At 39.8% G+C, this 18,251-nt stretch overlaps 2 protein-coding genes across 2 annotated transcripts; one reads left to right on the top strand and one right to left on the bottom strand.

The window, feature by feature from the left end:
* The first annotated feature begins 531 nt into the window (after nucleotides 1-531).
* Nucleotides 532-1,940, top strand: LOC135078958 (cytidine deaminase-like). The gene is made up of 2 exons (XM_063973559.1): nucleotides 532-718; nucleotides 1,263-1,940. The coding sequence occupies exons 1-2, from the start codon at nucleotides 682-684 to the stop codon at nucleotides 1,682-1,684; spliced, it is 459 nt and encodes a 152-aa protein (XP_063829629.1). The 5' UTR covers nucleotides 532-681; the 3' UTR covers nucleotides 1,685-1,940.
* LOC135078957 (serine/threonine-protein kinase mTor-like) lies at nucleotides 1,937-16,666 on the bottom strand. The gene is made up of 10 exons (XM_063973557.1): nucleotides 16,230-16,666; nucleotides 12,805-16,148; nucleotides 12,556-12,725; nucleotides 12,196-12,481; nucleotides 10,371-12,112; nucleotides 10,127-10,286; nucleotides 8,959-9,636; nucleotides 8,168-8,539; nucleotides 7,276-7,590; nucleotides 1,937-3,484 (listed from the first exon to the last, which is right to left on the bottom strand). The coding sequence occupies exons 1-10, from the start codon at nucleotides 16,450-16,452 to the stop codon at nucleotides 3,050-3,052; spliced, it is 7,725 nt and encodes a 2,574-aa protein (XP_063829627.1). The 5' UTR covers nucleotides 16,453-16,666; the 3' UTR covers nucleotides 1,937-3,049.
* Nucleotides 16,667-18,251: the final 1,585 nt, after the last annotated feature.

Raw genomic sequence — 18,251 nt, 5'->3', positions numbered from 1 at the left:
TCATGAGATTTTACGCGTTCTGTGGGGGGCCGATTCGCAGAAACTCAAGTTCCAAAAATTATGTCAAGGACGGTAGAGTCAAGAATGGCAACTATTTTACTTAATTCAATCACAGATAAACAGCATCTTTCTAGCACAGTGTTTAGAAAGACGGTTTCTCTCGACTCGGTTCTGGGTTCAATTTTCAAGTGAGTTGTTCAGTGCGAAAAGTATTTCATTTAGATGCTATAACTAGACATGGGATGGTCAAAATATTCTTCAGGCTTCACAAGAAGCTGTAGAAGTTAGAATCGCTCAAATAGGTAGGTACATATTCCGCTAAAACAACAATTTAAATGTTTAATCAGATCTTAGTTATCACCAAGATAAAATTGGAAGATTGTGTTTTGAACAAGATATATCTCAATAATATCATTGAAAAGATTATCCTTAATCTTAATGACATAACTAAGTATATTAAAGTGAAATTTTCGATAAAAAAATATCCCCGGTTTATTGAGTTTCGATGAAATACAGTACACAGATGTTTACGATCACAAAGGACATATTCAATCAAGAGCGGCAATATCTATCTAATCAACGATCGTTGGCGTTAATCAGTGGGCCGGTGACCGCGGCCCGAGCCACACGCGCGCCCGCGCACTCGCCCGAAGCGATATAAATACGATACAGCGCTGCGCTATGGACAAATTTCAAGTCTTGGACTTCACTTCGCTGAGTAAGTATTAAGAACTTTTAACAATCAAAACTTTAAGTATTTTTAGATTACTACATCCGAACAACATTTTGATTTAATGTCCCCATTCTAAACATCAAACTAATTACATTTTGTAAGCTAGAGACCGTGATCTATTTTTACACGCTGTAATATCAAAATGTTTCGCTTGCACGTAATTTTTCTCAAGACTCAGATTTTTCCCGCTTGCGTAGATATTTGACGAGTATGTAGATAATCCAATATTATTTGCATTATAAAACAGCCTAGTGACTTGTAGAGATGTAACATTATGCCATGCTCTCCTTAAACTTGATAGTGTTTTTACTTGTAGAAAAGTCATAAATGTGTACTACTTACTGAAATAGTAGTTCTAATACACATTAATTAATTTTCTAATTATTCCTAATAAGTCGCCTATCATATTTAACCTTTAACCAAGTCAGATATAAACAGAAAATAGAGTAATTATAATATCTATCGTATTGACAGATTAGGTACAATAACGGATAATATTTTATACATTAATAATTTAATCTTCTCACAGGCGAGACCGTACAACAGTTACTTCGAGAAGCAGTCGTAGCAAGACAACGAGCATACTGCCCTTACTCAAACTTCGCAGTAGGCGCTGCCATACTGACGGAAGAGGACTCCAAAACTTACTCGGGATGTAACATCGAAAGTTCAACCTTAGCTCCTACGATATGTGCTGAACGCTGCGCAGTGCCCAAAGCGGTGTCAGAAGGATACCTCAAGTTCAAGATGGTGGCGGTCATCGCTCATCAAACGAACTTCACCGCGCCTTGTGGGGTGTGCAGACAAACCCTCAACGAATTCCGGGGATCGAATGGGGATATCGACATTTACTTAGGGAAGCCCACATTGGATAAAGTGTTATGCACGAAGCTGTCGCAACTACTGCCTCTCTCGTATGTTAGCTTCAAAGAAGACAGCATCAATGTGTAGTTGTGGTCGTGACTCTAGTGCTAATGGACAAGCTTAAAAGTGAAATGTGATTTTATAATTCTAATAAAGGCCGTTAAACGCTATTATTTAAATATACATAATGATAAGGCAGACAGAGCAGGAGCATAACGAAAACTTCATGACTCTCCAAACAAATTAAGTTTCTCAAACGCGATTTCTATAATGCCCATAATGTGCCTATTAACTATGTATTTTACGCAAGGGTATACTGTAAAATTAAAACATTTTAAGTAAGTTTTAAATATTTTATTGCGTCAGTTTATGTACACATAATGTATAAATATAATACTTAATTAACAACTAGGAAATAATATCTATATACAGACTATGTTATAGGAAGCTGGTTCAAAGCAAACAGGAAGTTGTTCTTTAATGACAAGAACAGAACGTTTTTATATTTAAATCTATTCTCGACGTATTTATAACGTAAATGCATCGTTGTGTGCAGTTCTATTGACGGGTAGTAGGAGTATAATGTTATTGGAAGTATAGTTTCGGCAGTGATAAACGGTATGATTATTTAAAAGTACACTTCGTACATAATATTCTACAGATTTATCAGTTTTCAAGCAGTCTTTAGATGCATGTATTTGCCTCAAGTCACATTTTGCAAGTACACAGTATGACGTAGTTGAGATTAGATGTTTTTCATGTAACAATCATAATTAAATCAATTAGTAGGACAATAACAATCCGATAAATAAATGCAACATTTCCTTAAACATAAGAGGTAGAAACAGATTACAAATGCGGTGGTGATGATAATACACGGGGTTATGTTTTGACAAGCCTACGTTCGGAAAACATATCCTATTACAAAAAAACGATTTGGCTTACATAACTAAGGTGTTTAATAAAACGAAGCGTGTTTTACAAAATTTAACGACAAATAGGTTAGGTACAGGGTAATAAAAGTAGAGAAAATATAGTAACAGCTACAATGCTAATATCGCTAGTAACGTGTGATCAGTCTCCTCGACTTACAACAACAGTACCTACATTGTCTCATAAATGCGGTAATCCTGCATTAGAAATGCAAATAAAATATACTATGTATTTTAACAATAAAAAATAAAACTGAATTCTAAACAATTAAACAAAACAAATTAAAGCCATGAAATGAAAGTGTTAGATATGGTGGTGTCTCCGATTTATATTGTAGACAAAAGAAATCATAATAGACTAACTCACGAATTTGATAGTTGACCGTATTTGTATGGCAATAAAAACCAATGATTCTTCGTTCGCTCGGTCGGATGACTTACAAAAAATCTGTCTTGGTATTATAGGTTAATAGCGTCAACTATCCATTTGATGTCGCAAAGAAGTAATTCTCAGATCAAATTACCAGAAGGGGCACCAGCCGATGTAGCACTGGCAGAGGTTCTCGTTGTTGGTGGCCTGCTTGATGAGCAGGTCGACTTGCTTGGGCACGCTGACCACAGGATCTATGTGGGGGAAGTCGCGGCCGGTCAGTTTGTCGCGGATCCGGTTGAGGATGGCCACGGCTCGCTTGTTGACGTTAACCTCGGGCGGCGCCTCGAGGGACTCGTAATGTAGGTGGTTCCGGGACCGACTGGGCAGAGTGTAGGAGGAGTCGATGTCGGAAGAGAAGGTGGAGGCGGTGAGCGAGTGGCGGTCGTTGTCGACCAGTCGCCAGTTGAGCAGCGGGTCGTAGACGAACGCCTCGAGCACCGCCATCACGCTGTCCCGGTGTTTGTGCAGCACGTGCATGACGGATTCGCACGTGAAGCGGTATGTGCCTTCGATGCCCGTCACCTGGATGCGAAACACTTATGAATGTTGGGACCTCAAACGGCAATATCTTATTCATGCAATGGACTAACTAAAGACAAGATATTATTATTTGACATCTATCTACAACTTCTAATTCTTTTTGCTTGCATGGACTTAACATCTATCACAAACATTTTCAGTATGACAATCTGTGCCACCCATTGCTGGGTAATAAAATTAGTCCAATCCCAAGTAGCATTTTACTCCATTTAAGAGTTCACATTTAGTTCCAATGTGTACTTAAAGCATTAGTACAGTTCACTCGTGATGTATAAGCTGTATTATTGCAATTAATTACACCTATACCTGTCTAAGGGACTTATAGGAGTGTAGACTAGTGTAGAGTTATACTTTTATACGATTGTTGGTGTTATAATACTCTAACAACTATCCTTTAGTCAGCCGTCTGACTAAGAGCATTACAGGAGGGTAGAGATACGGTAACCGCTGTTTAACGGCCTACTTGTACGATGTTATAGAGCTAGCATTTTAATAGAACACACGTGGTCATTTATAAAGCCAAAGGCTGTTATGTTTACTTGTTTTAGACTGTTATACAGCTAGTAGCTGTAGTAGGACTTGTTTGTGATAATTAAAATAACCTTTTTTTACTATCTGTACAAAAGTGTTTCAATGGTTCGCATGTGCACTGTAGGCTGTTAAAATGACTATATGTGTTGTCCATTAACATCAATAGCAGTTTATTTGTCCACAAGTACTACTCTTATTTGCTTTAAGCTGAACGTGAATGTGAATGTGATATTCTATTACACATTTCCCCAAGCCTGTTTTTAGTTGTTCATGGTGGTTCTGTACATGATGCAGAGGAGAATATTATGCCTGAACCTGAAATTTCCCTTCAAAATATACAGAAATCAGAGTGTGATGATTGCAGTTCTAGTGATAGTGAATACCATTTTGATTTGGACAATTATTTAACCTTTCGCAAAAAAATAAGAACATGGGCTATTGAAAATCGTATTCCTCATTACGCTTTGAATAAATTGTCAGGCATATTAAACGAATTTAAACCGGGAACACTACCGTCTCACTATGGATCGAAATTGAGATTTATGGACATAGCGAATATTTTCACAATTTCTATTTGAAAAAATTACCTATCGATAGGTTACGTTATTCTGATGAATAAATGCTGCACAAGTTTTTCTCTAAAACCAATAAATTGGCTGGAAAAAAATATTTTCCATTTTCGTTGTATGTAATAACATAACCTATCGATAGGTAATTTTTTCAAATAGAAATTGTGAAAAAAATCGCTATGTCCATAAATCTCAATTTCGATCCATAGTGCGTCTGATGCTTTAGGTATTCATACTAAATTAGTACCTGGGCTAGGCGATTTAACGGACATTAATAATTTTTATTGCGGATCTCTAAAATTTCAGTATTTGAAAGAATTAAAGATACACAATTGACCTGAACTAGGTACATCTTAAAGCTGTACATAAGTTCACATTAGAATAAATTTATAGACATTAGCGCTGTAGTGGTACAAATGTGGAACTTCATATAGATAACAGCATTCTAACAGAACACATGTGAACCTAATATACGCTCACCGCATTAAATTGGAGTTATAACAGTTCACATAGCCGTATTTCATTTCCACCATTTTGTTCTACATAACCTAAAATATTTACCAAATAAATCTCCAAAATTAATGCAGATTTATCACAAAATTCGCAGATAGAGCGATTGAGTTTTGGTTTCATGTTATAATTAATTACCGTAATATAATTATAATGCCAATACAATATCAAAAACTGAAAATTGTAGATTTCCTCTCAGCCAGTTTTCAATATTTTAAAATGAATATCGCGTTTTTACAGAGGCGCGTAAATATTTTAGCTGTAAATATGTTACATTTCACGATAAAGTTGCATTCCCAATGCCATTAACATTATTAAGTATTTAAAACCCGTGTTATTATTTGCATAAATGATTATCCGCCCGAGTTGTTTCCCCTTGGCACTCACGTACAAATACCAAACTAATATTAAAATGTGGAAATAATTTACGACACACGTGAACTTTAGGTAGAATTGGAGTACTTTTGTCGGACTTTATAACTTTGAAAGCTGTGCATTTAGCCACTTGTTATTCTTTATTACACTCACGTACGTTGTATGGTTCACACTGCGTCCCATATAGTGCCGTAAGTCAGCCTTAAGTCCGATGTTACTACTTAAACTGCTATTATACTGCTAATGTACAGCCATAGTGAACTTAAGGCTGTCTAATTTCTGCCCAAACTGGTTCTATAAAAGCATTATAGCAAACTATACAGCTCGTATACAGCTGACATACACAGCTTGTGGAGTACATGTGAACGACTAGACATACTATATAGAACCCCGAATGCTACTTGGGATGCCAAACTGAGCACGATTGCGATAAAAAAAGCGATAAATTCCCAATTATTAGGAAGCATAATCTAAAGTAAATATTTTTTTACTATCTAATGAACAAAGCAAAATAAAAAATTATGTACTACCCTTAAAATAATAAATGTTTGTTTAGTTAGTTAATTTAAATAGACACTAACAAAATATTAAAATTAGTGTTTGTTTAGTCAGGGATATAACCAAGTAGTCATCATCGTGCTAGTGACCAAAACAAAACAAATGAGATCATATCATTGATTGCTACAAAAGCAATTGTTTTAGCTGTAATGGCCTCTCCTAATGAAGTAATTGTCGCGAGAAATGAGTCGCCGGCTTAAACGATTAAAGACAACAGTTTAATTGCCAAAAGCGTTGGCGTATCTTTTAATTCACATCACATTGTCCAATTAAATAACTGGAAAAATATGCGAAATGTTAAGTCATCATGATGCTAACAACAGAGACAACATTCTCAAAATCACTACAAAACAAGCAATGATGTGATAATTTTGAGAATATCACTGATCACGTTAAAATTTGGTCACGTTTAATTATCGAAACGTTATTATTTGAACTCTGAAAGGTAGCTAGGAGGAAAGTAAAGCAATAGCTTTGAGTGTTATTATTTCTCTACTTAGTTTGTTTTATTTTAAATTATAATGTCTTCTTTTCATAAATACGCAATAGTTATTATTTGTTGAAGCATCCTAGATTTTATCTGTACTTATGGATTAGCGTAATAGCGTAACAATCAAATCGATTCCTGTAGAACAACCAATTAATCTTTGTTTTGTACTCGTCGACCTTGTGATAGCATTATTCAGATATAAATAAGCGTAAATAGATTTGAAATCAGCATTTGTATAATAGGAACTATGTGCAGTTATGGCCGCAAAAATTGTTAGTTAAAAAATCTTATATGTAAAGAACCGACGAAAGGAGGAGTAAATAGGTTTTCAAGTGTAGAACACGTCTCGGCAAACGTAGCATAGGACGACCATTTGCTCTATGGACCGACGACCTTCAGAAGATAGCTAGCAACTGCTAGTAAAATGAGATCGTAAGCATAAGCCTGTCCTAAGGAACGCCACAAAGCACAATTTACAGCATATCAGACTATTCATCTTTGTTGCAAAATAGCCCCTATTACGCAATAAGATGCCACAGTGTATTGTATAGCTGATGTGCCGTCCGTCACCTGTACATAAGCACAAGATTGGACTGCCATTGGCTGAAATAATGACAATCGACAATGTTTCTGTACAAACCGGTCGAGTTAACTGCGTACATGGCGGCCGTGACGTCACATCGACTCTCCGAACCGTACGCGGATGAGTTAGCTCGATCGGGTTGTAAAGTACATCTTACCTCCATAGCATTAATCAGCATTCTTGTCAGTCTGAAGGGGATCTTCTCAGGATATTTTTCCCTCGTCTGCGTCACCTCGAAGCAGTCTCCGAAGTCGATGTGCAGGACCTTCCCAGTGACTCGGTGCAGCATGATGTTGGAGGGGTGTCGGTCGCCCAGGCCGAGGATATAGCCCACCATGCTCATGACTGCCAGCGAGCGCGTGTAGTTGGTGCGCCGATCGAACCACGCCTCGGCGGAGGGACTCTTCAGCCAGAGTAGGCGGGCTAGGTCGTTGCCAGGCGTTTGTGATAGGGTGTACTCGAATACTTCCACCTGATTCAAGATGGCATTGTTTAAATAATTTGTTAAAATCCCAGTTTCTAAGGGGTAAATAGAAGCGTGTATTCACTAAGCCAAATTTTGTTCAAATGTGAAATTTTAAGTTGTGCACAACTGAGAATCATGTGTTGCGCGTCAATGAGGGTTTTCGCGATTGAAAAATCCGCCAGATGGCAATAGGTAGACGCGAGGTTCAAATGCTGCATGATTGGTGGATTTTGACATATCTGTCAATGTCATGTCAAAAATAACCAATCATGCAGCATTTGGACCTCGCGTCTACGTATTGCCATCTAGCGGATTTTTCAATCGCGATAACCCTCATTGTTTGTCTAATAATGAGATAAAAGACAACTTCTTCAGATTTATTTTGACAATAGTTTGTGAACTACTTTTCAGCCTTATCATACATGTTAAATATTTTTGTCTTAATGTTATGCATTATAAACTACAGGTGATAAGTGTTATCATTGTTTCTGGGTCATAAAACAAAGCAATAATTTGGCTAGTTGTGGGTCATAAAGCAATAACGGCGTCACGCGCACACAACGTGACAGACTAATCCGCTGACCTTGTGCTTGAGCATGAGGTTCTGGTAGTCGGAGGCCATGCGCAGCATGATCTGCTGCTCGGTGTTGAGCGCCATCTTGTTGGTCTTCTTGTCGCGGTAGTCGCTGATGAGGTTATACAGCGTGTCGCAGTGCGGCACCCAGCCGATGAGGCCCGAGTTGGGCGACAGCGGGATGACGGCGTAGCGCTGGATGGCCAGGTCGTGACGTAATGTGCTCGCGTCGGCTCGTAGGAGAGTATTGACGAGCCCGAACAGCTGCATCACGCGCTCGTCCTGCCGAAGATCCTCGTGGCCTTTCAATAGGAACATGTACTGCTTGCCGTCCGAGCCGTGGATGGTCAGCCGCCGCGGGCGTTGCTTCGACTTGATCACCTGCGATGAATGTTGTCAGTCGTTACACATTTCAAACTTTCATTGTACTGTCTGTTTTTGGATGGGAAATGTTTGGTTTATACACTGGAAGACTTGAGCTTAAGGCGAAGCGGAGCGTGAATAACCAATAAGATTTAATTCTGTCAATTTCATTCAATCTGAATGACATTTGATTGGTTATTTAAAACACTTTTCCGCTCCGCTTCACCTCGGTGAATCCCGGCGTCTTACACTTTATTGTATTGGGATTTCGCTGGGGGCAAGACCACGAGTATGATAACGGGACTGTTCCAATACAAAGAGTCGACTTTGGAGTACTTTCCGTCGAGCGGCTCCTACAGTAGCTTTGTCAGCCCAAACTGGTGCACCGTAGCAAATCGAGCACGAGGATGACAGTTTACAGTTCAGTATAGTCAGACCTGCAGGTGGCTGTGTATGTGCTGGATGCGCGTGACGCGCGCGCCGGGCACGTAGGAGCCGGGCACGCACAGCGCCAGGCCGCGCGCCGCGTGCAGGCGGCGGCTGACGTACTGCAGCTCGAGCGACTGCAGCGAGCGCACTGCGCCCACTGACCTGCAGGTGGCTGTGTATGTGCTGGATGCGCGTGACGCGCGCGCCGGGCACGTAGGAGCCGGGCACGCACAGCGCCAGGCCGCGCGCCGCGTGCAGGCGGCGGCTGACGTACTGCAGCTCGAGCGACTGCAGCGAGCGCACTGCGCCCACTGACCTGCAGGTGGCTGTGTATGTGCTGGATGCGCGTGACGCGCGCGCCGGGCACGTAGGAGCCGGGCACGCACAGCGCCAGGCCGCGCGCCGCGTGCAGGCGGCGGCTGACGTACTGCAGCTCGAGCGACTGCAGCGAGCGCACTGCGCCCACTGACCTGCAGGTGGCTGTGTATGTGCTGGATGCGCGTGACGCGCGCGCCGGGCACGTAGGAGCCGGGCACGCACAGCGCCAGGCCGCGCGCCGCGTGCAGGCGGCGGCTGACGTACTGCAGCTCGAGCGACTGCAGCGAGCGGAACTGCGCCATGATGCGCCGCAGCACCTGGTAGTACAGCTCCCACGCCTCGTTCAGGTACCGGTCTTCGCCTGTTGCCTGCGCGAATAACGATGCCACGTATTAGTACTGATCCCGGTAGATATAGTCAGCCACAGATCACAGAAACGAACTAAACTAATGGGAGATGTGAAATGTGGGCGGGGCCAGTGTCGCAGCAATATGCCCAAAAACAGAACACATTGCTCGCGACAGCAATGATGACAGCGGCGACGTTATATCTGTAAACAGTTTACATTGCTTGCGTAGTACTAAAGATTAATCGTACGTTGAGTACTGATACCGCAGTGGATAATGAGCACATTCAAACTAACAAATTCATTCAATCGCACGTCACTGCATGTCAAGTGGTGCTTTACATACATTACTTGTAACCTGGTATGCGAACAAATAGTCGTACTGAATGCAATGTGTGTGTGAATTTCTAATGCGACACTGGGTTTCGAACTCAGCGCATTAGTCGGCATCTCTTTAGATCTCTATGGTAAAATATTATGCACACATTTACATTAACATCTTCGCCTCCTACCTTATAAAGTTCACTCCACCGTTGAGCCTCTTTGAGGTCTCTGCCGTACATCTGAAGGAACGAAATCTCTTTCAACGTTTCCGCTGGACGATCGAGCATGGCGTGCATTTTGTCCAGAGTTTTGAACATGCTTCTGTAGTCCTTTTCGGTTGCATAATATCTGCAACAATTAAACTCTGTTATTCTCTAAATATCGAGATATTATGTAAAGAAAATAAAAGACGAAAAGAGGAGATTAAAATACCTTGAGGCCTCATCGATGGCTATGATGACCTGATCGTGCCACAATATTGCCACCTTTATCAACTCCTCGGATATTATGGCAGCTTCGTTGACTAGATTCTGAGAGTGAGAGCACATCGTCTTTAGAATATAGCTGGCCGCATTCTTGCGAGTCACGAAAGAAGATTTCGTGGCCACCGTCAAAGGATAGACCAAGGCTTGCGGGTGCAGCTTACTGATATCGATCAATAGAATGTGCACCAACTTGGCGACGAGGGTCCTTGGGGAATCTATTCGAGCGATAAGTTGTGGAATCACTTGCAGCCAGATTTTAATATCTATCTGCCTTATTCCTTCAAACAATGCATCATAAATAGCAGGATTATGGCCGTAGTCAAACCAAAGAGTCAAAAGTCTCAAAGTGTCTTGGAGAGCACTGCCATTTGACAAGCTAATAGACTTGAAGAATCCTTCAATAGCTGGAATAGTATATGTGTTGATAAAATCTGTTCTAAGGACTTTCTTTTCACCAGAACCTCCTGCTATGCTGCTTTCAGATACATTGTCTTGCTGTTTGTAGAATAAGACCGTTTCAAAATTCATACACGCCCAGGCGTGACACGCTTTGTACCAATCAGGCGCTAAGTTTGTCGCAGCCGCGTAGTTTCTCAATATTTCAGGAATCGACAGCTCATTGATTTCTTGGAGTGATTCACACCACGATCCTAGTTTTAAATGGCAACGAGCTAAAAGTCTGGATTGCTCATCGTTGTCTGGCTCAGAGCTGTCGACAAATCTCTGCAAAACATCGTATGCAAAACGTTTGTTGCCAGCATCCCAAAGATTTTTACTGTACGACAAAACTACTCTCGGTTCCTGCACTCGCAATAATATGTCAGGATTGTTTACGGGATCGCAACCTAAAATAGAAAGCACTATCTTGTGTGCTTGATTGAAGGCGCCAGTTTTTCTGCAGAGAGATGCGAATTTCAGCCAAGTCTGAAAATCTTCGCGAGGGGAGAGTACCAGTCCCCGTATTTGCAGCATCTTTCTCCAATCTTCGACGAGCCGCTGGCCTCCTTGGAGTCTCAGCCACCAACTTTTCCTTATCGTATTTCTTCTTTCCTCGACTAGTTTGTAGGTGACGACTTCTTCCAATTCCGTCAAGAGCTGTGCGTTTACTAGAGCCCCGTAAGCTCGTTGGTAGCTCTCGCCGACCACGGCTGTCAGTTCTGTGTCCAACATGCCTCTGGCAGAATCAATGTAATGTCTGGATTCCGACCACTGCCCATCATGGATAGATAATATCGCACGGTAAAATGCACCTTCCTGAGACTCTTCAGATACGCAGTCGACAAACTTTTTCATCGAATCCCATTCTTGCAGACCCCAAGAGGCTGCGGCTGCCATTTTGGCGGATTTTTGTTTGACGTCTTCGTCTAGAGTAGTCCACTGATCCGTGGTGATGTCGTAAAGCTTACGCCATTCACCCATAGCTTCTAAGCATCGCATGAGCCCGAGTTTGGATTCGTTATCCTGAGGTTCCACTTCGAGGTTCTTACTGTAGAGGTCCAACGCTTGCTCCCAGTTATGCAGTTTCTCGTACCAGCGCACGTGCACATTCAACGAGCATTTGCCATCTTTTTGTTGCGTGATGACTCTCTCCAGAAGCCCATTTGCGGCTTCTTTTTGTTGGAGTTTGTTATTGATGTGTATAAGAGCTTCAACTACTTGTGTGGATGGATTCTTTTTGTATTCTTCTTCCTAAAAATAAAAGATGATGAGTAACAAAAAGACAGCGAAGGAAACAAATAGATGTCAGGTGAAATGAGTACTATTTAGGGTACCTTATAATAAAGGGCTTTTGCAAAAGCTCTGCAACTTATTGCGGTGTCTCCGAGCAGTTTGATGGGTATAGGCAAAGAGCCTTTCTCACAATGTTCCATGAACTCTGCGAGATTCAACACAGCCAATGCCAGTTCGGGCGAGTCCGGGACTGTCAGCGCTCTCTCGAGGGAGGTGACGAGCTCCTTGCGCGCGCGCTCGTCCAGTTCCGTCCAGCAAGACATGAAGGCCAGGTTGAACAGATCCCGAGCCAGTTGTGGGTAATGCTGCGCTAATGACGAACAAGCCCTAGAATAAATAAACATTTTTATATTCCATGAATCTCTTTGTGAACAATTAAATGTTAAAGCTCTAAAATTTACCTCAAAGCAGGGCTGTTAGATTCAGTGAGAAACCCAATGCTTAAATGGCGCAGCCACTCGTGCCAGTCTTCTTTGGATATTATGTTCATGGTAGACCAGCACTTACGGAGGTTATTAACATTGACGGTCAGCTTCTGTATACTTTGCAAATCAGCAGTGTTAGACAAAACCTAAAATTAACATATCCTTAGTTATTATATACGAAATTTAATAAATCTGATATCTTTCTGCTACTATAAGAATACTTACATCACTCTTCTGATTACGCAGTCGCGACCTAGTTTCATCCAAGTAATCATCATCAGATGCAAGTGTTGATATAACTTGCAACCGCGTCACCAACACGATGTAATTTGAACACACGATTTTGTGCTTCAGCATCAGTCTCTCAACTGAGGGGATGTAGTCTATGTACTCACGGCCGAGCTGGACGATCAGCGCGCAAAGCGTGTTCATTGCTGTTGATCTCAGAGTGGGATTATTCTCCAATACCTTCGCCAGTGCTTGAATGATAATGGCCGAATACGGTTTTAAATACAAGTACATAGACAAATGATCCATAGTTTCCATTGCTAGTCTGGATATCGATATCGGTATATTTTTACCATCAAATAAGTTCGTGATCGCGGGAACCACTGATAGAAGAACATCATCCAGATTATTTTCGAATTTTTGGATGGTATACAACAATTTTTCAGTCAGAAACTTGTCTTTACTTTTATCATACTTTAGTACTCTCAGAATATTTGGCAATATTTTTCTGAGATAAACTTTAAACTCTGTTCCGATTGCGACCGTTATGTGCTCCACCAGCATTATAAGTGTGGGCTGCAAATGACTGTCAGGGGTCCAATACTCCCTAATCATGTCAAATATATCTTCAAGATAATTCCGAATATGTATTTTCACAACAGATATTAGCTGTGCCAGCTGAGTCAGCAGAAACTCGCGAAAACTGCTGTTCTCTGTGTTGCGTATTACGTACAGTAGGCTCGGCGTGACGCGGGAAATGTAAGGAACGCATTTAATGCCTAATGACTGAAAGATTATCGTCACTGAGTGCACCACACTCGTGTGATGTTGCGCCAACTGAGGATCTCGTAAAATACTCATCAATGACGTAACCACAATGGCTGGATAGAATTCATCAAGGACTAGTGGAGCCATTTTAACCAACATATCACTTACATTTGTGTCAAAATAATCATTTTTCGACGATTCTGTAATGGGTATCAGAGTTGAAACTGTTTGGAAATCGATCAGTCCCTTGTTTACTTTATGCTTGTATGGATCTAATGCTCCTAACAACCCTAACACTTTTATAGTCTCTCGCCTGTCTCGCGATTGTTGCTCACTTCTTAGAAAACTTAACAATAAATCCATTAAATGTGGGTACTCCATATAAGGCATGATAACGTGTCCTGTGGCACTTATAACTTGCCCAAACGACCACAGTGCAATGCTTCGTTTTTCTGGTTGATTTGGATCTGACAATAATTCTACTTGAAATGACAGCAGCTCATCTAACCACTGGTTTAAAGCGTGTCCACCGCCATTCACTTCTGCTAAATCGCCAATAGCTTTCAATATAATAGAAACCATAGTTGTGTTGCTATCTTCTTGTTTCAATCTAGGTACAAGTACTTTGAGGATAATATCCACAAACTGCTGAGTTATCCTTGGAGCATGACATATAATATTATTAATCATTCGTAATGATTGCTCCTTATTCCGTGTAGATTCAGAATGTTGCAATTCCATTAGGATCTGCACGAATAATTGGCGCATTGTGGGTGTAGTATAGCTCGGATTAATGTTGCTCAGTCGCCCCACGACACATAGAGCTAGTTCACTCACCTCACTATTAGAGTCATTTATAGCTACAAAAAGACAGCTTAAATGTTCTTCATTTGCTAAGTGTTTATCAAATACTGGATTTGTAAATACCTCTAGTACTCTGTAACGGACTTCTTGATCAAAATCTGAACGCCCTACAGCCAAGAGTTTACCGAGTGACTCATCAATGATTAAATTTAAAGTTCTTGAATTTGTCTGTGAGCTTCTTTCAACAGCTTTGACTAACAACTTGGCTGCTGTTTTAACGGCTTCTAAGCGTATATCATGTTGCTCACTCAGTAAGTAGTGGTCTGTGCATCTTCTAATAAAGGACATAATTGTATTGGTCCATTCAAAATCAAATGATCCTAAAGTGCGCAATGCAAGCACTAGTTTTGTAGCATCATGTGGCTCTACTAGCATTGCTGTAGACATCATGTGGACAATCTGTTGTTCTGAATTGTTAGGCACATAGGGCTTTTTTCTTAATATTAATGACAACATATTTATTAGTCTGTCAGTTATATCTTTTTTCAAAGAGGGCATATTTTGGCTAAGCTCTTTAAAACAAGTGGTGAGCTGTGGGCTTAAGCCTGTGGCACACATAGGATCTAATAACTCTTTTACATCATTTACAACATTTTCTTTCATGGCATATCCTAACAATGTTACACAGTTGAACAATGGAGTATCTGATCCATTGCGTTTCTTTGGTGTTTCTTTCACAGGGAGGGTAAGTTTAATTATTTCAATGATCCTTGGTAGGTACTGTTGAATGTCTGATTCAACAGCAACACAAATCAGACCCAATGTGGTAAAAGCCATAGCCTTTTCTTTTTCTCTACCTCTCAGAAAGGTAATAAGGTGGTTGATTGTAGACTTGAGATGTCTTCTTGCAAATGACTCTCTGTTGAAAGCAGCAAGTCTTGGTATTAACAGAAGCAACAACTGGTGGACATGATGAGACCTAGAAATCTGCTGGGCCATCACATCTGAGCAGATTTTTTCATAATACTCTGTGATCAATTTTTTGCAAATATTAGATTCATATATGGGAGTATTTTGATTTGTATCATCAGTACTCAATGACCATGCATTTTGGACTTTAGAACTCAAGGAGGACATGTCATCAGATGTCTCTTGTTCAGCATCCAGTTTTTGCATCAGCATGGTATACTTTTTCTCCCAGGCTGCATTGGAACATCTCAAGAGTTCATTCAATATCAAGAGTGCACCATGCACATGGTCATCTCTGCTGAGCCCTCGGTCTCTAGGAGCTTGATCTGTAAAAGATGTCACAGCCTCTTCATAACATTCAGAATACCATTGAATTTTATTGCTATTTTCAGGAATTTCTCTCTGGGCTGTCACTCCCAGTGCGGCTCTCAATGCCTTGGCTGCTGCTTCTCTTATCTGATCTTTCGGGTCTCGAAGAGCAACGACTATGTGTTTGAAAAAATGATGTATATGTTGATAAAAATATGAGGGCATAGCTATAGCTAGTTCTCGAAGAATGAGGACAGCTGAAAGTCGTTTTCCTTCGTTTCTTTCTTCCGCTAGCCATTCATAAGCTCTTTTTATTTCATATTCCACATATTCTCCCCGTTTTACACCTAATGATGCTGCTAAGCGACCCATGGTTTTGGCTGCTAATTCTAAAACACTTATGTCAGTTGATGGGAAGATATTTCCCAAGTAATTTGCATAGCGGATGGTTCTCGTCTTAGTTGTTTCTGTATCTCCACCAATGAGGCAAACTGGAAAATTAAGTATGTTTGATTGACACAATATTATGGTAGCATTAGTAACCATACAATTTTAAAAATAATAACACCTACCTATAGTAAGAATGCCGGCTTTCTTCTCGTGGTTGTCATAGCTGGAAGTCATCGTGTGGATGTGCTGGTTAAAATCATCCAGGATCTGCGTCATCCCTTCCTGAGACATTTCACGCAGCTCAGTCTTCGCGAAATGTAATAACTCGCGAATGGCCCTGTGCCGCGTCTCTGTGTGACGAGCCTTCAGCCCACACACCAAATCAGCCACTACGTTATTAGACATCACGTCAATTTATAATTAAACTTAGTTCCAAAAAAATCAGGTTATAGCCTCTTCTGGCACCATTACCAATTCACAATACGTTCTTTGGTAACTTATATTAAAAAATCACTTATTTAAGTTCACATTTTAGTAGCTTTTGCGGATGTTTTGGTTCAGAATTGATAAAGTTTTTCTGAAATCCAAAATATAAACAAATATTACAAACATGCGGCCATTGACCACTAAATGACAGCTGTAGGGACGTGACACATTACAATAAAAAGAATCGACTAATTACAAATTCAGCCCGAATCAACTACTTTACTTTATTTTATCAATAAGTTTAAAGTAGTCAATTTGCTATTCTTTTAATAGAATTAATAAATCATTATTATATTTATTCTAATCTAACAGTCTCATTAAACGTTTGGATGTTGATGATTTTTATAGTAATAAATGATGTATAGCCTGACCAGGAACATAAAAACCCTGGCATAGAGGCGCGTCAATTGCATTTGATAGTGCAACACTGAGTACAGTCGTACCTGTGTTAAATTAATAGGCTAACTTTATGTATCAGGATTCAGAATTACGGGCTAATTTGATATTTTCATAAATTAACGAAAAAATATTATTATAGGTAACCTGGTTTAAATAAATTAAATGAAACCATCAATCGAGCTAGTAGGATTTATTTTATTATTCATCAATAATAAAATTCAGAACTTGAATATTCAACTGCAATGTCTGCTAAGAACGCTTCAAACTCGGTACTTCTTTCCCAATTCCATAAAATTCAACACTTAAAAAGTGACAAAAAACTTTAAAATAGGTAGTTGAAACCAACACACAGCTAATTTTCATAGTTGACTGTACTATACGATAAACATGTCAGTCAATTTGACAACCTTTGTCGGAAACATTATTCAATGAAAATATTGTCCGAACCCTTAGTATTTCTCTTCGACAAATACTTTAACACATTGTGAACCACTTTTCTTTCACGACTATAAAAAGATTTTAGCAATTTATTCACAAAATCAATTGCGCACATTTAAAATAAAGTTTGTTTACACTATGACAGCAATAAACTGACATGCAAGGTGACATTATAATGAAGTTTTCAGTTACTGTTGCCATTAAAAGAAATTAGTACCATTAGTTTTCCGCAACATGGCGAGGGTTTTTATGTTCCTGGTCAGGCTATAGTAATCTTTTAAACCATCGTCTTTAAAACGAATTTAAAAGAAACTATGCAGCATTTTTTCAGCTTTTAATCTTGAGGAGTTTTTTTCTCGCGTGAATTTTGCTCTCGGTTTGTTGCTGACTCGCACACTATACAAAGTTGAAAGACTTTCACATTAATTATGATATTTAAAAAGCTTGTACGCTTTTCATTAAAAAATATACGAGATGACTACGTTGACATGACATTACGATAGTCATAAAAATTAGTTGATTGTATTTATTTTATTTTAAGAATTCACGAACGCATCTTTATGCTAGAAATTTTATTTATGAATAACTTTAATTAGCACAATACTTGAGAAACTGGAGAGATGAATTTAAAAGATAGTATTTTGGTTACATGTTTTACATTTTAATATTAAAGTAAATATTTAAATCCACAATTTAAATTATATTTTGCTGAATGTATCTCTTACAAAAAATTAAAAAGTAATTTATAGTACTCACACGAACATCACTATTGTAGTGATATCTCTTTTTAACGCAGTACAAAAGATAGAGATAGAAAATTGACTTCGCTTCCACCACGAAGTTCGTACCGTGATTCGTACAAGGATGACGCGTGTATTTTC

Source organism: Ostrinia nubilalis, chromosome 15 (genome assembly GCF_963855985.1).
Source record: "Ostrinia nubilalis chromosome 15, ilOstNubi1.1, whole genome shotgun sequence".
NCBI classification, from domain to species: Eukaryota; Metazoa; Arthropoda; class Insecta; order Lepidoptera; family Crambidae; genus Ostrinia; species Ostrinia nubilalis.
The sequence above is the reverse complement of the archived record's forward strand: the minus strand, read 5'-3'. Positions and strand labels throughout refer to the sequence as shown.